The 20,127-nt window shown below is 48.5% G+C and overlaps 1 protein-coding gene across 1 annotated transcript; it reads right to left on the bottom strand.

Moving 5' to 3' along the window:
* Positions 1 to 7,975: 7,975 nt before the first annotated feature.
* Positions 7,976 to 19,521, bottom strand: LOC112563484 (phosphoinositide 3-kinase adapter protein 1-like). Its single transcript, XM_025237390.1, has 14 exons — positions 19,395 to 19,521; positions 17,783 to 18,323; positions 17,394 to 17,523; positions 16,835 to 17,074; positions 16,319 to 16,524; positions 16,089 to 16,158; positions 15,653 to 15,790; positions 15,300 to 15,419; positions 14,920 to 15,089; positions 14,333 to 14,458; positions 14,088 to 14,187; positions 13,455 to 13,540; positions 8,740 to 8,811; positions 7,976 to 8,203 (listed from the first exon to the last, which is right to left on the bottom strand). Exons 1-14 carry the CDS (start codon positions 19,439 to 19,441, stop codon positions 7,976 to 7,978), a joined length of 2,274 nt encoding a protein of 757 aa, XP_025093175.1. The 5' UTR covers positions 19,442 to 19,521.
* Positions 19,522 to 20,127: the final 606 nt, after the last annotated feature.

Here is a 20,127-nt window from a genome sequence, read left to right as displayed (position 1 = left end):
ATATGTCACAGCTGTGATGACACTGTGGTATATATGTGACACAGCTGTAACGGTAGTGTGTATATATATATCAGATGAGCTAGTGAGTGTGTGTCACATCTGTGAGCCTGCCTGCCGACTGTCAGTATGTCAGTATGCCATAAAGTGACAATAAATCAGCAGCTTACTAAGACCCTGAGGACAGACAGCTGTGTCCATACATCCGGGTGTGTGGATTTATTGCACCTGTTCCTGTGGTGAGGCGGCGGGAAAGTCCCTGGAGCTGTCGTGGGGGTCACGACCTCGACTGGCAGAGATAACAACACTCGGGTGAAGATGGTGTCGTCAGGGTGGAGTCAAGTGTGTTGAGCTGAGTAAAGCTTCTCACATCATGTCGGGTACACACCATGACATTGGGGTGGGTAAAGTCCGCTACACAATTGATAGCAAGTCGGGTAGAGGTTGTAGCAGCAAGTTGGGTAGTGACTGTTACATTATTATTTACTAGAATAATATTTTGGATGTGATGCTGGCCTCCTTGGTGTCCAATGTCTGGCACCCGCCGTACGATACGTGGGCACTGGACATGATTACATGATGACGGCGGGTGGGATCTCTGAGTTTCCTGTAAACAGTGTACAAATCAGTCCACCCGAACATAGAACCGTGGACAAAACACTAAGCGCCGAATGAACGAAGCGTCACGTGACATTGTGGGGCTTGTCTGTCCAGTGACACAGAAATCAACCTGTGAAAAGTTGTTCACCTAAAGATCGTCCAACATTTTCACTTTTTTCGTCATTGAAGTTAGACCCTGTGCCACTGTTCCTGTTTGTGTACCCTGTCATCGTGTACCCTGTCATCGTGTATCTGTACCCTGTCATCGTGTATCTGTACCCTGTCATCGTGTATCTGTACCCTGTCATCGTGTATCTGTACCCTGTCATCGTGTACCCTGTCTTTGTGTACCCGTACCCAGCACAGCGCAGTTCACAGAGGGTGGACAACATCGCCGCCTACTGTAGAGACGAAGTGATGATGAGAACAAGGTCTCACAATATTCCAGGTGTGGGAGGCTGAGGGCTGAGACATCTTCATGCACCTTGTCGCGCTGCTGGTGTCAAGTACAAACCTGAGAAATTATGGGAGTATATATGTGATGACCAGCATCAACCTCAGAGCGTAACGTGGAGTGTCGACGAAGAGAGGAAACTGTCGATGATTTCCTCTCACATACCCGCACGTACCCTTATAGAGGACACACACGTCAAGATGGCGCTGAAGGCTGCCAACAGTCGGAGACAATTAACTGTCTTTGGTTTTCTCAACAATGTCCAGAGACTAAAGACCAGTACAATCAGCCCAGCATCGTGTCACCATTTCTACCCACAGCTATCATCGTTTTACAACGACATGAAAAAAATGGAGCACAGTGACCGACTTTTGTGAAAGGTACCCCGCTCCCCGCCCCCCGTCCCTGTCGCACTTCCCACTCCGGCCGTTGAAAAGTGTCAGGAGGGATGTCGGCAGCTCACCGGGTATCAAGAGGGTGGATGTGTCATGCTCTGAATACCTCTTACAGCCGGGTGTCATGTACCCTGATGACGCTCAGAGATGTTTTGTCGACTTTGTGGCCGCAAACAAGACTTGCTCTCAGTCTCTGTCTCTCTGTCTCTCTGTCTCTCAGGACAGTTTTCCCGATATTGCCAAACATGCGCCTGGGAGATGACTGACCCTCCATTGGTGACGAGACGCGTTGTCGGAATTTCCTGCTCGTTACTAATGACCACAGACTGAGCAAGGTGCAGTTACCTGTGAGCGCCACCTGGTGTTTAGCAGACTTTGTGCTCATCGTCGTCATCGTGACGACCGTGTCGATGTCACTGCTCCGTCACAGAATTTCTGGCAAGGTCACTGACAGGAAGGTGAAAGTTGAAAGGTCCTTCACTTTCACACTCTTGTTTGTCTCTCGTTACATCCAGCAGACGTCCTTTGTCAGACTGTCTGGCTGGCTGGCTGGCTGGCTGTACACGAGTCTATCATTCAAAGATATAGGTAGACACTGTATAACGTTGGTCTCTGTCAAATGTCAGACTTCTCTCTCTCTCCCGAAATAAATGAGATTAAAGCAAAGCTCCATCATGTCTGCCGCCAGAAGCCTTTGATATTCTCAAGTTATTTGTCTGTGCTGTCTGCCTGTTAAATCCTGTATCGGCCCTAATAAATATTTCTTTGACAAAATGAGCAAGTTGGTTCTTTGTACATTAACATATTTTTTTTTAGTCATTTACTTGTTTATAGTTTAAATCTTACTGTTTACGTTTTGCAATATAAAACAGAGAGAGAGAGAAGTAAGGAGACAAGTGACAGCAATGTGGCGACAGACATTGTGTTTGTTGTTGTTGGTGTGTTGTGTTGACTAATGTTGATGAGTCGGAGTCAGCTATGTGTATGTAATATATGTATAGAAGTATGTGTATATAAGTAAGCTATATGTGTATATACTGTATATAAACTATACCCAGTATCACAACCTTCTGTCGTCATGACAATATCACGGGCCACCATTTGCTGGTAGTCACAATGACGGGCGAAGGGGCCACCGATTCTTTCTCTGCCGCCCTGGTTACAGAGTCTGTGAGAATGTACCCGGGATGCACTGTGTGAATGTGTATACAGGTGTAGATGTACCCGGGATGCAGTGTGTGAATGTGTATACAGGTGTATTAATTTGTGTCGTGTAAGTAACAAACACAACAGGAACGAAAAGCCAAAGCACCCTGCCCTATTGCGGGTGTCCGTGTAGAAGTATTTCAATGCACGAGGTGAGGTGAGGGCGTGAGACCTGAAGGAAGCCTGTGGTGGTTGTCCCCCCCAAAGACTGTTGTCACAAGCTGAGATGGTGGAAATCAAATCATCCAAAGCCCTTGTCTAGACAGACATCAACCACACGGCAGTGAAAACCCTGCACACAATGAGTCGTAAACAAGGATTTCGCTCCTCATTCTTAGTGCATCCTCCCACAAGAGGAAGACTTCTCTCTCTCTGTGTGTGTCAGCCTGTCAGACATCACGTTTACCTTTCAATTGCATTCAGGTGACACTGCCTTTAGCCTTTGACCCTACTTTAACGCCTCCCCACCCACTCCCCCTCCCCCACACCATCTTTATGGTGACACGAGGCTTCCTGGTGGGACCGCAGTCAGGACGAGATTTGGATTCCAGTCACGTGCTCAGTGCAGCTGACGTCAGTCGCCGGATTCTTGTAGCCGAGGTCGTTGTGTGACTATCGTGTGTATTTTGACCTCATTAGAATATTCAAATGACCCGTTTGATCATAAATGTCGTTTGTCTTGATTTGTTAGTATGAATATTTATCGTTCATGACACAACTGGAAATTCCGCTCAAAAGACAGAAAAACAAACAACAAAAACAACAAAAGCAATAAAACCCCAAAATGAAGCCGAAACGAAAGGCGAGACCATGTTGCGCAGATCGTTGATGGTGATGACAAGACGAGGAGGTGACGGAGGAACTCTAACCCTGACCTTTATTTCCATGTTTACCTGTGTTCCAGCAAGCGCCTCAAACAAATAATGTCAAAAGGAAATATTTGATAAAAGCTCTTTGTATGTTCAGGATGTCAAGCTTTTTTTTTTTTCATATCCTGGAGCTGACAGTGAATGTGATCACACACCTTGAAATACCTGGACACAAGGAGCGATAACTCGTGTGAATCGTCAACAGTGTGCTCATGACAAGGGGGGTAACCCCATGATGCCAAGGACCATCAGCGATGTTCGCCGTGCACCAGACGCTGGTCAACAGAGCGGAACAGTCACTGGAGCATTGCAGCCTCCATGTCTACCACCTACCGCCACCTGTGTGCTTGTCTCTCAAGACTTGTGTTCACTTGCAGGCTGACTACAGAGCTGCGCTTGGTGCGATGGACCACTCACCCCACGGCGGGGCCTACGTGCTGCGAGTCTCGTCACCAACGGTACTGGATGTGGGACACCAACACGAACACCTACACAAGCATGACACCTGTCAAACAGTTCAACACACACCTGTACACCTGTCCACGTGGTCATCTCACAGTCGTCAGATCGCACACAGAGAGTCCAGTGTGGCTTGAGGACATGGCAGGGAGGAGGAGGATGTGGGGAGGGGTCTGTTCCAGTGCAGAGGGGTTTGAGAGGTCGACAAGCTGGCTAGCAGGTGTCACTGACCTCTAGTAATAGCAGGATGATCTGCAGGTGGGGCAAGGGGTCAGTAGGGATGGTGCCTCCCTTGTCCTTGCTGGCTGCTTGTGATTGGATGAAGGATGCTAGGTCAGCGGTTGACCAACGGCATCCTTTGTGTGTGCAGCTGTGAGAATGTGTGAAGAGAAGTACATTGCAAACCTGGGTGTCGACAGACCAATGGAAACTGAGCAGTCGTGACGACTTCCGCTTTGTCCAAGTCCTTCACCTTGACAACGAGGGCGGGACTCGGGGGGAAGGACACTTAGGTTAGAGAACCTCGAGCAAGGGGGGTGAGTCAGTGACGAGGGGCTGTCAGGACTGCCTGCTGTCACCGTGGACATCAAAGTCATTAATGGAGGCTTACTGCCACAGGTGAGACAATGGAGGGAGGCTTAGCACGGATAGCACTGGCATAGCACTGATAGCACTGAGATAGCACTGGGATAGCACTGGTAGCACTGGGGTAGCACTGGATAGCACTGGCATAGCCGCTACACCAGGCTTTGGACTGCATGCATGTATTTGTATTTTTATGTGAAATAAATCTTTTATCATCCTACGTTTGCTCGGAGAAGATCAGGGTGTGGGGCTAGTGAACTGTGTCGTGGAAACTGTGAGCAGCTGAGTGTGATTGTTTGATACTGTTTTATAATAACACAAGACGATGATAATGTGTGATTGTTGTGATATTGTTACTCTACAAGACTTTGTTGATGTGTGATTGTTGTGATATTGTTATGAAATAACACAAGACTTTGTTGATGTGTGATTGTTGTGATGTTGTTATGTAATAACACAAGACTATGATAATGTGTGATTGCTGTGATACTGTTACTCTACAAGACTTTGTTGATGTGTGATTGCTGTGATGTTGTTATGCAACCTCAGAACCCCTCTCCCCACACAAAAATAATAAAGCAAACAGGAACTTTGTTCCACATGTTCACAGACGTATGGTGTTCACTCAGCTCATGTTCACAGACGTGCTGCTGCACAGCCGGACATCAGGGGTCACTAACCTTGACCGTGGGGTCACGTGCTCACCAATGCTGTTATTGCAGACGTTAGTGCTGCCACCCGGGGTGTCGTCAGTGACGTGTTCCACTCTTACAAAGCTAAAACCTCGGTAAGAAGCAAGAGTCATTGTGGTGGGACTGTCATCGACACCAATCAACACCTCACAGGTGACACGTGGTGATACGGGTAGCTGGCTCTACCCGGCGCCCTACCGGTGGTGTTAGTGAGTGCGGGTGTGTGAGGGGAGGAGGAGACAGACTAGGGAGGTAACATACTTCAGGATATTGCAGAATACAAGTGACACAACGCATCATTTGCACTTCTGATTGTGTGACGAAACTTCGGGAAAATGTGAGTAGACCGAGGGCTGGCACAGTGCGGCCCCTACACCGGGTGTTTGCACCCGCCTGACGGCCTGAGTGTCGTCTACTGACGTCAATGTTTTTTTCTTTATTTAGTTGACCTGGTTAGAGTGAAGTTTATCAAATACGGCAGTTCGTAGCGAAGTACAAACAACGTGGTGACGTAACAGTGGAACACAGACAAGTACAACAATAACAATGCAGTGACGTAACAGTCGAACACAGACAAGTACAACAATAACAAACAGCGTGGTGACGTGCCTGATGGAGTCAGTAGAGCAGCATTGGCGGCGGCTGTCCCTCATTGTGAACACATTTCTGTCCCCCACGTTCACTGTTTGTCGTGTCGTCACTTGGTGTGGGTGTCGAGCATGTCATCGCATACTTCACAAGTGGTTGACACATGGCTGGGTCGTGACATGGCGACCTTACAACATAGTTCGTGACGTTCACAGTCAGCACACACACACACTTACATAGATATACAGGGGCGTAGGAAGATATGTATGTGTGTGTGTGTGGTGGCGGGATTATTTCCACACATTACTGTACTATTTCCACTTGTGGATGTAAAAATCACACAACACACAGTTTGAGTGTTAATACTTTATGACAGTTGATGCAGCTGTACACAGTAGACACACGCATACAGCTGTAGACAGTAGACACACGTATACAGCTGTAGACAGTAGACACACGTATACCTGTAGACAGTAGACACACCTGTAGACAGTAGACACACGTATACACTGTAGACAGACAGTAGACACACTATACAACTACAGTTAAGACAGAGAGGAATGGCAAGTCATTTTATAATTATCCAAACAGGATGTGATGAGGACTGGGTAGTCGGGTGCTGAGCTCAGCCTCAACAACCAGCAGCCTGACAGTCGCACCAAGTGATTGCACAGCTTCAGATAAAGTCTGGAACATTCCACATAGACAGTCCATAAAGTCTGGACAAACAGGAAAAAAGTTGACGAGACACAGGTCGAGACCTGCAATGTTTTGTAGACGGTTTCCATAAATACCAACATTAATTGCGGGGCTGAGAGTCGATCACCGTTGTATTGATTGCACTGATCATTTCTATTTCTCTGTACACAACATGTACAGCTGCACCAACAGGTCTGGCACTGTGTCTAACAAACACAGCTCTACTCAAAACTCAATACTCAAAGCGACCGACACTCCAAAGTGTTTCAAATGTAACGGCCTCCGTATACAGGATGTGACGTAAGCAATGGGGCGACAGCTGCACGTGAAAACATTCTGGTCACAGCTGGACGAGACTATGATCGTGAAAGTATCACGTGGTAACAGCTGGTCGTAAAAACATTGTCATGTCTACCACCAGCCACTGGCGACTTGTGAAAACACCGGACATGGAGGCATTGTTGTCACAGCTGCATGATAAAGACTGTGGTGACAGCTGCACGATAAAGATTGTGGTAACAGCTGCACGATAAAGACTGTTGTCACAGCTGCACGATAAAGACTGTGGTAACAGCTGCACGTGAGGGTATTGTACGGGGTAAGCATACCACCAATAGTGGAGTAACATGTCTGTGGTGGCAGGTGAGAGTGTCAGCTGTGGTGGCACCTGCACCTGAAGGTACAATTCCAGTCCTATACTCATGGACACCGATCACTCGTATCACAGCTCCTTCCTGTGGCACAAGTCACCGAGTGTAGGAAGGTGTTTACACTGATTTCACTCTCACACTTGAAGCATGATAGTTGCATCTCACTCATCTCTCGCACACACTTGTGAGAGTTACAGTCCACACATCTTACAGCTGTACAGCTCCTCCTAGTGTGGGAGAGTTACAGTAGCTCACACCATCTTACAGCTGTACAGCTCCACCTAGTGTTGTGAGAGTTACAGTCCACACATCTATACAGCTGTACAGCTCCACCTAGTGTTGTGAGAGTTACAGTCCACACATCTTACAGCTGTACAGCTCCACCTAGTGTTGTGAGAGTTACAGTAGCTCACACCATCTTACAGCTGTACAGCTCCTCCTAGTGTTGTGAGAGTTACAGTCCACACATCTATACAGCTGCACAGCTCCACCTAGTGTGTGTGAGAGTTACAGTTCACACTATCTATACAGCTGCACAGCTCCACCTAGTGTTGAGTGAGTTGCAGTAGCTCACACTATCTATACAGCTGTATAGCTCCACCTAGTGTTGTGAGTTACAGTAGCTCACACTATCTATACAGCTGCACAGCTCCACCTATGTGAGTGAGTTACAGTAGCTCACACTATCTATACAGCTGCACAGCTCCTGAGAGTTACAGCATCTTACAGCTGTGCAGCTCCACCTAGTACAGATTCACAGCTCCCCCTAGTGTTGAGTGAGTTACAGTAGCTCACACCATCGGCACCATGCCTCAAGTCTCATGAACTCGTCACCACCAGGACTTGCAGCCGATGTGTAGGTGGTGGTAGGTGCCGCTGGTGCTGCCAGGAGTTCATCAGTTACTTCCGGCGTGGAGGCGGTCGGGGTGGAGGGACGGGGTCGCTGTCCACCCGATGGTCCGTCTGCTGCATTTGCTGAAGGAACTGGCCGCCGAGCGACTGACGGATTCTGAGGAGAAAAGGAAAACAAAGCCGCACTTACAGCAAGTGAGCGAACGACTACAGCTGACACACCTGAGTGAACAGTGAACATCAGCAGCAAGAAGAGGAAAGCAAGACAGACAGAGGGAGGACAGAGGTGTGGACCTCCGACAGGTCGTCCTTGTGTGTGGAGGTCGATGATAACAAAAGACAGACACCAAGACATGTCATTAACATAATGTGAATAGTGTCAGGGCTGACCACTCTGAGGTCTACAAGTCTGTCACTGGGGAGAAACACCTTTTGACTGAGTGATTCACACCTGACAAATATTTAAAGAGGAATCATATCAGGAATCGGGAATTAGTCTGTTGGGAAGTATAGTAAGAATTAGAGTAAGAGTTGATATCAGGAGCTGATGTAGTCCTATCTTGACGATGTTTCGTGCGAGCATTTTTACTAAAATTTATTTCAAACGCGAGAAGGCTGAGGGTGAGATGAGTGAGCAAGGTGTGGACAGGTGAGACGGCTGCCAGGTAGAGAGTCTAGAGACAGGTGCTGTACCGTCAGGGATGATGTCGATGTCCGCGGCCTTCGTGTGACGTCGGTAGACGAGGAGAGTTCGTCCTCTTGGTCCTGTGGACATCCAACAAAACAGTTTACGCATGCGCACTCACACAGAGAGGATCAGGTCTTGTCGTCAGCAGTCGCCAGGAGCTGTGGCCAACAGAACTCTATGTTTTACATTTTAACGAAAACAAAGATGCTGAGACTTGACGAGTGATACTTCAGTGAAGGTGTGTTGTGTGACATCACGTGTTACACCACAGTGAGCACAGACTGACAGACAGAAGGACGAGTACAGCACGCCCTGAACACTGTAGGATAGACAGACTGTGTCATTCAGTCCACAGAGCACACTAGCGACATAAACCTGTCTGACACACTGCCATCAACATGTACACCATTGTCTTTGAATGATGACTCAACTGTTTGACTCGTCACACCACTCACAACACTCACACTTCCACCAACACCACGCTTTCATACACTGACAACAAGCTGTCAGTCTGTTATGTCAGTGACAACAAGCTGTCAGTCTGTTATGTCAGTGACAACAAGCTGTCAGTCTGTTATGTCAGTGACAACAAGCTGTCAGTCTGTTATGTCAGTGACAACAAGCTGTCAGTCTGTTATGTCAGTGACACAGCTGTCAGTCTGTTATGTCAGTGACACAAGCTGTCAGTCTGTTATGTCAGTGACAACACACTGTCAGTCTGTTATGTCAGTGACAACAAGCTGTCAGTCTGTTATGTCAGTGACAACGCTGTCAGTCTGTTATGTCAGTGACAACAAGCTGTCAGTCTGTTTATGTCAGTGACAACAAGCTGTCAGTCTGTAGCGTCAGTCTGTTATGTCAGTGACAACAAGCTGTCAGTCTTTATGTCAGTGACAACAAGCTGTCAGTCTGTTATGTCAGTGACAACAAGCTGTCAGTCGTTAGTCAGTGACAACACACTGTCAGTCTGTTATGTCAGTGACAACAAGCTGTCAGTCTGTTATGTCAGTGACAACAAGCTGTCAGTCTGTATGTCAGTGACAACAAGCTGTCAGTCTGTTATGTCAGTGACAACAACTGTCAGTCTGTTTTATGTCAAGTGACAACAAGCTGTCAGTCTGTTATGTCAGTGACAACAACTGTCAGTCTGTTATGTCAGTGACAACAAGCTGTCAGTCTGTTATGTCAGTGACAACAAGCTGTCAGTCTGTTATGTCAGTGACAACAAGCTGTCAGTCTGTTATGTCAGTGACAACAAGCCTGTCAGTCTTTATGTCAGTGACAACACTGTCAAAATGTCAGTGACAACAAGCGTCAGTCTGTTATGCAGTGACAACAAGCTGTCAGTCTGTTATGTCCAGTGACAACGCAGCTGTCAGTCTGTTATGTCAGTGACAACAAGCTGTCAGTCTGTTAGTCAGTGACAACAGCTTCAGTCAGTGACCAACAACGCCTGTCAGTCTGTTATGTCAGTGACAACAAGCTTCAGTCTGTTATGTCAGTGACAACAAGCTGTCAGTCTGTTATGTCAGTGACAACAAGCTGTCAGTCTGTTATGTCAGTGACAACAACTGTCAGTCTGTTATGTCAGTGACAACAAGCTGTCAGTCTGCTATGTCAGTGACAACACTGTCAGTCTGTCAGTGACAACAAGCTGTCAGTCTGTTATGTCAGTGACAACACTGTCAGTCTGTTATGTCAGTGACAACAAGCTGTCAGTCTGTTATGTCAGTGACAACAAGCTGTCAGTCTGTTATGTCAGTGACAACAAGCTGTCAGTCTGTTATGTCAGTGACAACAAGCTGTCAGTCTGTTATGTCAGTTGTCAGTAGCTGTCAGTCTGTTATGTCAGTGACAACAGCTGTCAGTCTGTTATGTCAGTGACAACAAGCTGTCAGTCTGTTATGTCAGTGACACAAACTGTCAGTCTGTTATGTCAGTGACAACAAGCTGTCAGTCTGTTATGTCAGTGACAACAAGCTGTCAGTCTGTTATGTCAGTGACAACAACTGTCAGTCTGTTATGTCAGTGACAACAACTGTCAGTCTGTTATGTCAGTGACAACAAGCTGTCAGTCTGTTATGTCAGTGACAACAAGCTGTCAGTCTGTTATGTCAGTGACAACAAGCTGTCAGTCTGTTATGTCAGTGACAACAAGCTGTCAGTCTGTTATGTCAGTGACAACACTGTCAGTCTGTTATGTCAGTGACAACAAGCTGTCAGTCTGTTATGTCAGTGACAACAAGCTGTCAGTCTGTTATGTCAGTGACAACAAGCTGTCAGTCTGTTATGTCAGTGACAACAAGCTGTCAGTCTGTTATGTCAGTGACAACAAGCTGTCAGTCTGTTATGTCAGTGACAACAAGCTGTCAGTCTGTTATGTCAGTGACAACGCACTGTCAGTCTGTTATGTCAGTGACAACAAGCTGTCAGTCTGTTATGTCAGTGACAACAAGCTGTCAGTCTGTTATGTCAGTGACAACAAGCTGTCAGTCTGTTATGTCAGTGACAACAAGCTGTCAGTCTGTTATGTCAGTGACAACGCACTGTCAGTCTGTTATGTCAGTGACAACAAGCTGTCAGTCTGTTATGTCAGTGACAACAAGCTGTCAGTCTGTTATGTCAGTGACAACGCACTGTCAGTCTGTTATGTCAGTGACAACACACTGTCAGTCTGTTATGTCAGTGACAACAAGCTGTCAGTCTGTTATGTCAGTGACAACAAGCTGTCAGTCTGTTATGTCAGTGACAACAAGCTGTCAGTCTGTTATGTCAGTGACAACAAGCTGTCAGTCTGTTATGTCAGTGACAACAAGCTGTCAGTCTGTTATGTCAGTGACAACAAGCTGTCAGTCTGTTATGTCAGTGACAACAAGCTGTCAGTCTGTTATGTCAGTGACAACACACTGTCAGTCTGTTATGTCAGTGACAACGCACTGTCAGTCTGTTATGTCAGTGACAACAAGCTGTCAGTCTGTTATGTCAGTGACAACAAGCTGTCAGTCTGTTATGTCAGTGACAACAAGCTGTCAGTCTGTTATGTCAGTGACAACAAGCTGTCAGCCTGTTATCAGCTAACCCACATTCTGACTTCACGACAAGGAAATAAAACTTCTGGCAACTGGACAAACAAACACTGGTTGGATTCCTGCAGCTGTAGCAAGTGTCGTCTGTCACACACACACACACAGGTCACACTCGCACACGCATACACACGCACGCACACACACACACACACACGCACGCACGCACGCACACACACACGCACACACACACACACACGCACACACACACACACACGCACGCACACACACACACACGCACACACACACACACACACCTGAGGCGCCCACAGTGTTGTAATGTTGTAAATACATTCCCGCATTATCATAATGTTGTATAGTAATTCCCAACGTGTAATGATGTTGTATAGTGCATTTAGTACATTATCATACTATAATAGCATTGTATAGTATATTCGATAGTGTAGTAATGCTGTATAGTACATTACCATAGTATGACAATGCTGTATGCTACATTCCATTATGTTATAATGTTGTAGAGTACATTCCATAGTATAATAATACCGTAGAGTATATTCCATTGTGTAATAATGCTGTATACTCCATTCTATATTGTAATAATACTATATGCTACATTCCACAGTGTAATAATGTTGTAAAGTACATTCCATAATGTAATAATGCTGTATACTCCATTCCATAGTTACAGTTCACATAATGTAATAATAATGCTGTATACTCCATTGCAATAGATGATATAGATGACAACATTCACAAAGATGTTACAGCACTCCACATTACACTCTGATAAGTATTGATAAGTATTTTCAGTGAAGACATGCCAACAGGCAGTTTAGTAGGCTTCATGCAGATACACGGGTCAAACAGTTCATGTGCACGTGCGTCACACACAGCTTCCAGTGCACACAGTGAAGCTGGTGCTCAGCCTCTGGCAGCTGCACCCAGTGTTTGTGAGAAAAGCTGGCTGTGCCCACCAGCTGTGGGTGATTACAAGTCACATTACCTCAGGTGGTCAACAGCAAGTGTGATGTCAGTGGTTTAGAGAGTTAGTGGACTGTGACCAGGGGAGACTACTGTGTGATGGGGATCACAGCACACACACACACACACGCACACACACACACACACAGTCAGGGTACTCACCCTTCTAACCCATCGTCCTGAACACAGATACAAGCAAGTCGTTGTTAGGCCGACATTTAACACATTAGTGGAGGGCCATTCATCATGTTTGTCACAGTTCGTGACGAGCTGTCACAAGGGTCACACTCTAGACTCTAGAGTCTAGAGAATCACTGCCAACTGATGTTTGCAACAATTCCAGGCAACTATCAACTGTGTCAAGTGATCACTAAAGAGGTATGCAAGAACTAGAGGTCTGCATGAAGTGGATACCTGGTCCTCTGCCCTCCTCCCCCAACATGATGTAGGACACCTGTACACCTGTACACCTGTACACCTGTACACCCTGTCAGCAAGACCATACAACATCACAAGCGTTCGTGATATACAGGTGTGGCAGGGTGAATGAGTAGTAGAGGCTGTGACTGCTGCCAGCAGCAAAGACAAACCTACAAAGTACCTACACTGTGTACAAACAACATGGCTGCCCGTGTTACTCGCTTGGTAATGTTTGTACCGAGGGCAACAAGTAGAAAACAAAGTCAGTGTCTCACCTCGCTGTCAGACTTCTCCACTGAGGCGGACAGGCTGCTTTCCCGTGACCCCACGCTCCAGCCGCTGTCACGTGACGACGAGGAGCCTGTGGTGAGACAGTACAGCACTTAGTACAGCATTTAGTATGTACAGTACAACACTTAGCACAACACTTAGCACAACACTTAGCACAACACTTAGTACAACACTTAGTACAACACTTAGTATGTACAGTACAGCACTTAGTACAGCACTTAGTACAGCACTTAGTACAGCACTTAGTACAGCATTTAGTATGTACAGTACAACACTTAGCACAACACTTAGTACAACACTTGGCACAGCATCTAGTGTATGCAGTAGAACACTTAGCACAACATTTAGTATGTACAGTACAACACATAGGACAGCACAGTGCTTAGCAAACACAACTCTGAGAACATTTTTGGGGAATCACTCAGCCACTGACATGACAACACTTGGCACAGCTGTTACTACAGCTCTCAGTGACACTGACATGACACAGCTGTTATCACAAGACTCAGTGACACTGACATGACAGCACTTGACACTACTGCCTCACGCTCTCACTGACATCAATACACAAAGTCTCAAGCACGCCTGCGCACAGCTGCCAAGAGCTTGTGACGTACTTCCGGTGCTGGCTGTGCTGCTCCTGTCTTGTATCAGCAGCTCGTTCTTGGGCTTGAAGTAGGAGACGGACTTGGTGGACTGGCGGGGCACCACAGGCTCCTGTCACAGAGGGAAATGTCGACAGGTTGTACTGTTGTATGCACGACACACCACTTGTCTACCCTCTCTCACTCTGTGTGCGTGTGTGTGTGTCTGTGTGTCTATCTGTGTGTGTGTCTGTGCTACACAACACCACGTGACTTACAGAAATGTTAGGTCGGATGCTCTCCTTGTTCTTGCCCTTGCGCACCCAGCTGAAGATGTCGCGATGCTCTTTGCCCGAATCCTTCCTTTTCTTGAGATACTCGCTGCGAATTTTCTCCAGCTCCTTCTGCAACACACAGGGCATGTCACACAGGGCATGTCACACAGGGCATGTCACACAGGGCATGTCACACAGGGCATGTCACACAACACAGTGTAGGTGTGACAACTTGTATTTGTAGATGTTCAGACGAAGATGTTCATAACCCCGTGTGACGTGTCGTGTGCTTATTTTTGGCTTCACATACAAGTACAGATGTACTGGTAGTATAAGTACTGACGTATAGAGCGGTACTGTGTGTACAGATGGACTGGTAGAGATTTCAGGCAGTATAAGTACAGATGGACTGTAGTATAAATACAGATATACTGTAGTGTAAGTACAGACGGACTGTCATGTCGGTACAGACGCACTGCCACGTGCAGGATGCCGGGCGGAGGAAGGAAGATGACAGGAAGCACGTGACCTACCTGTCTACACGTGACCGACCTGTCTACACGTGACCTACCTGACTACACGTGACCTACCTGTCTGTCCTTGAAGCTGACGGCCGTGTTGCGTCCACACCGCTGCTGCCAGGAGTTGAACAACATCTGCGCCTCGTTGATGCTGATCTCGCCGGACTTGAACAGCTCGTGGATCTCAATCAGCTCGCTCTGCGTGCGGGACCCCACTGCCCCCCGGGGTAGTACTACACCTGCAAGGTGAGCAGGAGGCTGTACAACAGTGCATTAGGTACTCGTGCAGCTGGAGGAGGAGGAGGAGGAGGAGGAGGAGGCTGGTGTCCAGTGTGTGTAAGCTGCTGACGACGACAGCGCCCCCATAAAGCAGTTGTACAACAATTTCTCTCTGCTGATGACAAGAGAACTGCGAGAAGACAGGAAGGTGCAGGGCACTGAGCACTCACCTGTCTGTCCACCCGTCATGCCCATGAAGGCGGCAGGGTCCGGAGGGACGGGGGGAGGGTTCCTGCGTGGATTTGGTAGAGTGGCGGCCTTGAGCTGGTCCACCGGCACGTGCTTCAGAACTGTGACACAGAGAGACAGAGACAGAGAGCGCAGGCTGCATTAGTATTGTGACAGGTCATGCGTGTCACCTGATGTCACGGAGAGAGAGACGCAGACAGAGAGATGTGTGTGTGTAGTCTACACTCTACATGACGATGGCGATGATTATAGGGATGATGATAGAGAGACATGACGATGACGATGATGATAATGACGACAATGACAAAAGAGTGCTAATACAGGTTGTACTCACCATTGTCCATGGACTGTGCCCGTGGAGGTAGCTGTGGAGGAGCCCTGGGTGACGTGGGGGCCGGTGGTGGAGGCGCAGTACGCAGGGGGGATACAGGTGAGCGGGACCAGCGACTCATGTCCTCATACAGGTCGTCACCTGAGGGAGACACAAGGTGAGAGCGAGGGTTGACCTAACGACCGCCACGAATCGTCTCTACGTCTCTACGTCCTCCGTCCTCCCACCCTGACTGCATCCACAAGCTGCAACCTGCTGCTGGATGGGTGACCAGAAGCGGGTGCCAGTCTCATGGTCCGGTAACCAGGGTGGGTGGGCTGAGTAGCCTGTTAGCCTTGTAACATCTATGTTTATCTAAGGTGGTGCCAAGCTGTTAGTCAAGCTGTGTATGCAGGAGGACACAGCCGACCTCGCTGCTAGAGCAAGGAGAAGGTCTCACCTGGGAAGACGTCATCCGGCTGACGCAGCGTGACGTAGTGGGCGTACAGGTCCTCCGCATGCTGCATCGTCTGCAAGGCATCAACACAGTTCATTCATACCTGGTTAACCTGTCCTACTGTTTGTGTGATGTCATTTTTATGGAAGGTGAATAATGCCTCCGCCCTCTCGCACACGCACGCACGCACTATGTCTACAGGGTGCAGCACCCCAACAGGCAGCAAGTCCTACCATGAAGTCGATGATGTAGTTGCCCAGCTCGTCGAACTCCTCCTGAAAGGCCAGGTCAGCGGGGTCAAGGCCGTCACAGTTCCTGACGTAGTAGGCGCGCGAGCTACCCGGACACTCCACCAGGGCGGAGCACAACTCGGCCAGACCCTTGGCCGCGGCGAAGTGCAGCAGAGTCGGGTACCTGCAGTTGGCGTTCTTCTGCGAGTCTGAAACGTGGAACACCGGAGGTCAGGGAGAGAATAAACTTCCTCCCAACACTGATTCACTCTCTCACTCATTTCAAATGCTTTTCTTTCTGTGTGCAGAGCGATGATGATGATGATGATGATGATGACAATAATAATAATGTTATTATGTACTTCGTACATGCTCTATGCTGGTTGCTAGGAAACTGTTTGACACTGAGCCAGAGCCAGTCGTTGGAGCAAATATCAACACTGTGTACAGTATAAACAACATCGTGACAATAATAACAAAAGCTAATTACTGCCACAGGCCAAAGGTGAAGGTCCTCACCTGTCGACTCCGAGTCCGGCAAGCCCTTAAAGATGGCGTCCAGCACGTTGTCGCCGGGGAGGGAGGAGACGAAGATGTCCTTCAGGCGCAGGTCCAGCTCGTGGTCATCACTGACACCCAGACACTGACACAGGTAGTGGGTGCTGCAGAAGGCCGTCTCCACCCCGATGTACGTCAGCTCAGTCCGCTGGGTACGTCCACCCGCCGTCACCACAAGCCTGTGCTTGCCCTGGGGCATCACTACAGACACAGACACACAGACACACAGACACACGGACAGACACAGACACACAGACACGCAGACACAGAAATGTGAGCAGCAACAGGCGAGAAGCAAGAAACAAATGAGAAACTTAATCAGAGACAGGTGAGAGTCGTCATCACAGACAAGTGGGAAACATGGCTGGTCATGAGAGAGAGACTACTGTTGTCATGCAGTATTAGAGAGAGAGACAGCATCGTGTGTGTATATACAGAGAGAGAGACAGCATCATGTGTGTATACAGACAGAGGATCATCAGCAGGTGACGGGTGGCTGGCACCCTGTGTGACCTCTCACCTGGCGCAGGGAAGGTGACGACATAAGAGTTGAGGCGTGACGTCACAACTGGTTTCTCGTTCTTGCCAAACTTGACCACCACCTCTCCCTCCACAGCCTCCGTGAACACCAGGGCCACCGTCACCTCGGGCTGCAGGTAAAAAACCTCTGTACACCAGGTGTCAGGTGAAACAGTCTTTGTACAGCCATGTGCCAGGTAACATGTTTTTAGTAGGAAGTTAGTATTTAGTGTTTGTGTGAGAGGGGGAGAGACAGAGACTTGCACTCCAGCGAGACTGACAGAGGGGAGAGGACAGCAAGTGCACAGGTAGAAGTGCTGTTTGTGACGTGCTCGTCACACAGGTGAGTGGATCACCACATGCAGGGTGTGGGGGAGGGACGTCTCCTACCTCATAGACTGTGGAGGGGAAGAGCTTGACGCACAGCTTGGGTCTGGAGGACGAGCGGCTGATGCTGGGCTCCTTGGGTTTGCTGTGGCGACACCTGTCGACAATGTCCAGGATGTCGGCCACCATCTGCTGCACGTCTTCGTGTCTGTGGCCGGGGTCCTTGTACGTCCAGCGTGACGTGTCGTAGGTGCTTGCCGTGTAGCGGTCCACGTCCTCCTTGCCCATCAACGTCACCACCACCACGGCGCTGGTGGCAGGAACCGTCTGCATGGTGAGGGAGAACCACCCGGCCTTCTCGTGCATGTAGTTCAGGGTGTCCGGAGATGCCAGCAGCAGGACCACGAGGCTGTTGGTACAGGCGTGCGTCACTTCCGTTGGATTCTCGTACTCCATGTCATCCAGCTGCAGGGTCCTGTACGTCACCTTGCCCTTGAAGGCGTCCAGCTGGCCAGCCAGGAACTGACCCCACTCCAGGCCATCCGAGGTCATGAAGATGGTGATGTCATCCGACTTGGCCATCTTTGGACATACCTCTGGATACCTACAGCAGACAAAATGACAAGACACCTCCAGTGAGTTTGGTGGACACATTACACATCGTAAACCTCGTAACGAAATATTTGTGATGAACATTTGCAAGGATTTGATCCTCTAGTTCACTACTTCTGATTATTTTTATATTGCTGTGACCTGCGTTACTCTCAACACAGATATTTCTCACCGAGAGGATTGCGAGCTAAAGATTCACTCCCACCGGCTAATGTTACAAGCCTCGCTTTGGTCGTCTGCACACGACACTGCCACCTGGTCTCAGTACACTTGTCACAGCTATCCACCTCCTCTAACAGGGGTGGGAGGGACTAGCGAACTGCCCCTCCCCTCCCCCATATCACTTCGAAAGTTATCGTCTGCACTTGGCTGAGCAAACATACTTCAAGAGAGTGAGCAGACTGTTCTTTTGCTGCTCACCTGTGTCAAAGGTTACACGCAGCTGTTGAACGCAGCACTGAACTGAACACTGTGAACACTCGACAGACTTACACCACGAACTGCACTACAACCGTGCACCCAGCACTCGGCAAACTGAAAAGTCAAAGTCGGTCAGTAGACTGGTTCATTCACCTGTCGGATGTCAGGTGTACGCGACTACTGAGGCAGTCTACAAGTCCTCCGACATCCGCTCAGCCAGAAGTGATAATAGGCTACACACAGGCTACACACAGTGGTAATCAGGCTACACACAGTGGTAGTCAGGCTACACACAGTGGTAATCAGGCTACACACAGCGGTAATAGGGCTACACACAGTGGTAATCACAATGGCTACACACAGTGGTGATCAGGCTACACACATGAGCAGTCAAGCACATCGCCAGTCAGTCCAATGATTAGTTCTGCCCCAGCTTCAGGTGAAGACACTGTGGAAGTGGGACACGTCACTGGCCAAGTTGAAATGTCGGTGAGTCAAAGACTGTGACGGGTTTGAGCGGGAAGACAGGTGAGAAAAGGTGTAAATACATTATTATTGGCCCCCTGTGACGTGACTCCAGCAATCAGTCAATCGTGTCTGTGACGCACACCTGACACCAGGGTAAAACAAAGAGAACACTCACAGTCCGACACCTGCAGCAGGAAGGAAGGGTCTGTCTGTGAGAATCATGTTGTCGCCAGGTACTGATGTCGTGTGACGGGCGCTGACCACAACAACAACTCACCTGTGCAGCAGGGCGCGAGTATATAATACTGTACGTACACAGGTGACGTCACCACACCGGGAAGCTCCGGTAGTCCCGCGTGGCTTTCCGAAATAGAAGACAACTTCCTGCTGACTGACTGCTGTGCCACGGCGACATCACCGTCGTCTGACGACTGCGTCGACGTTAGTCCACGTGACAGCAGCCAGCAACCGACGACAACAGGTGTACGTGTCGTCTGATGCAACAGGACCGCGCACACACACACATGTCATGACACACACACACTTCGTGAGAAAAGTTGAAAGTAATTAACAGGTTAATCAAATTAATTAATCAAAGGAATCATGTCAGTCAACACGTCCTCCTACAAGAGACTAAGATGATAAGTTCATCAGACTTGACATAAACTAAGGTGACCAGACGTCCCGCTTTAGGCGGGACAGTCCCGCTTTTGACCTCGTGTCCCGCCTGCTCATCGGGCGGGACGCCCAATGTCCCGCTTTCTGGCTTTGTGGCAAGTCCATCAAATGTCCCGGTTGTCTTTAAAAATCACTTTTTTCGGCGTTTTTTGACGGTGACGACACCATCATCGGCACGTGTCCCGCTTTCGCCCCCGAAACGTCTGGTCACCTTACATAAAAGTGACACT

The sequence above is a fragment of the Pomacea canaliculata genome, linkage group LG1 (assembly GCF_003073045.1).
Source record: "Pomacea canaliculata isolate SZHN2017 linkage group LG1, ASM307304v1, whole genome shotgun sequence".
Taxonomy (NCBI): domain Eukaryota; kingdom Metazoa; phylum Mollusca; class Gastropoda; order Architaenioglossa; family Ampullariidae; genus Pomacea; species Pomacea canaliculata.
The sequence above is the reverse complement of the archived record's forward strand: the minus strand, read 5'-3'. Positions and strand labels throughout refer to the sequence as shown.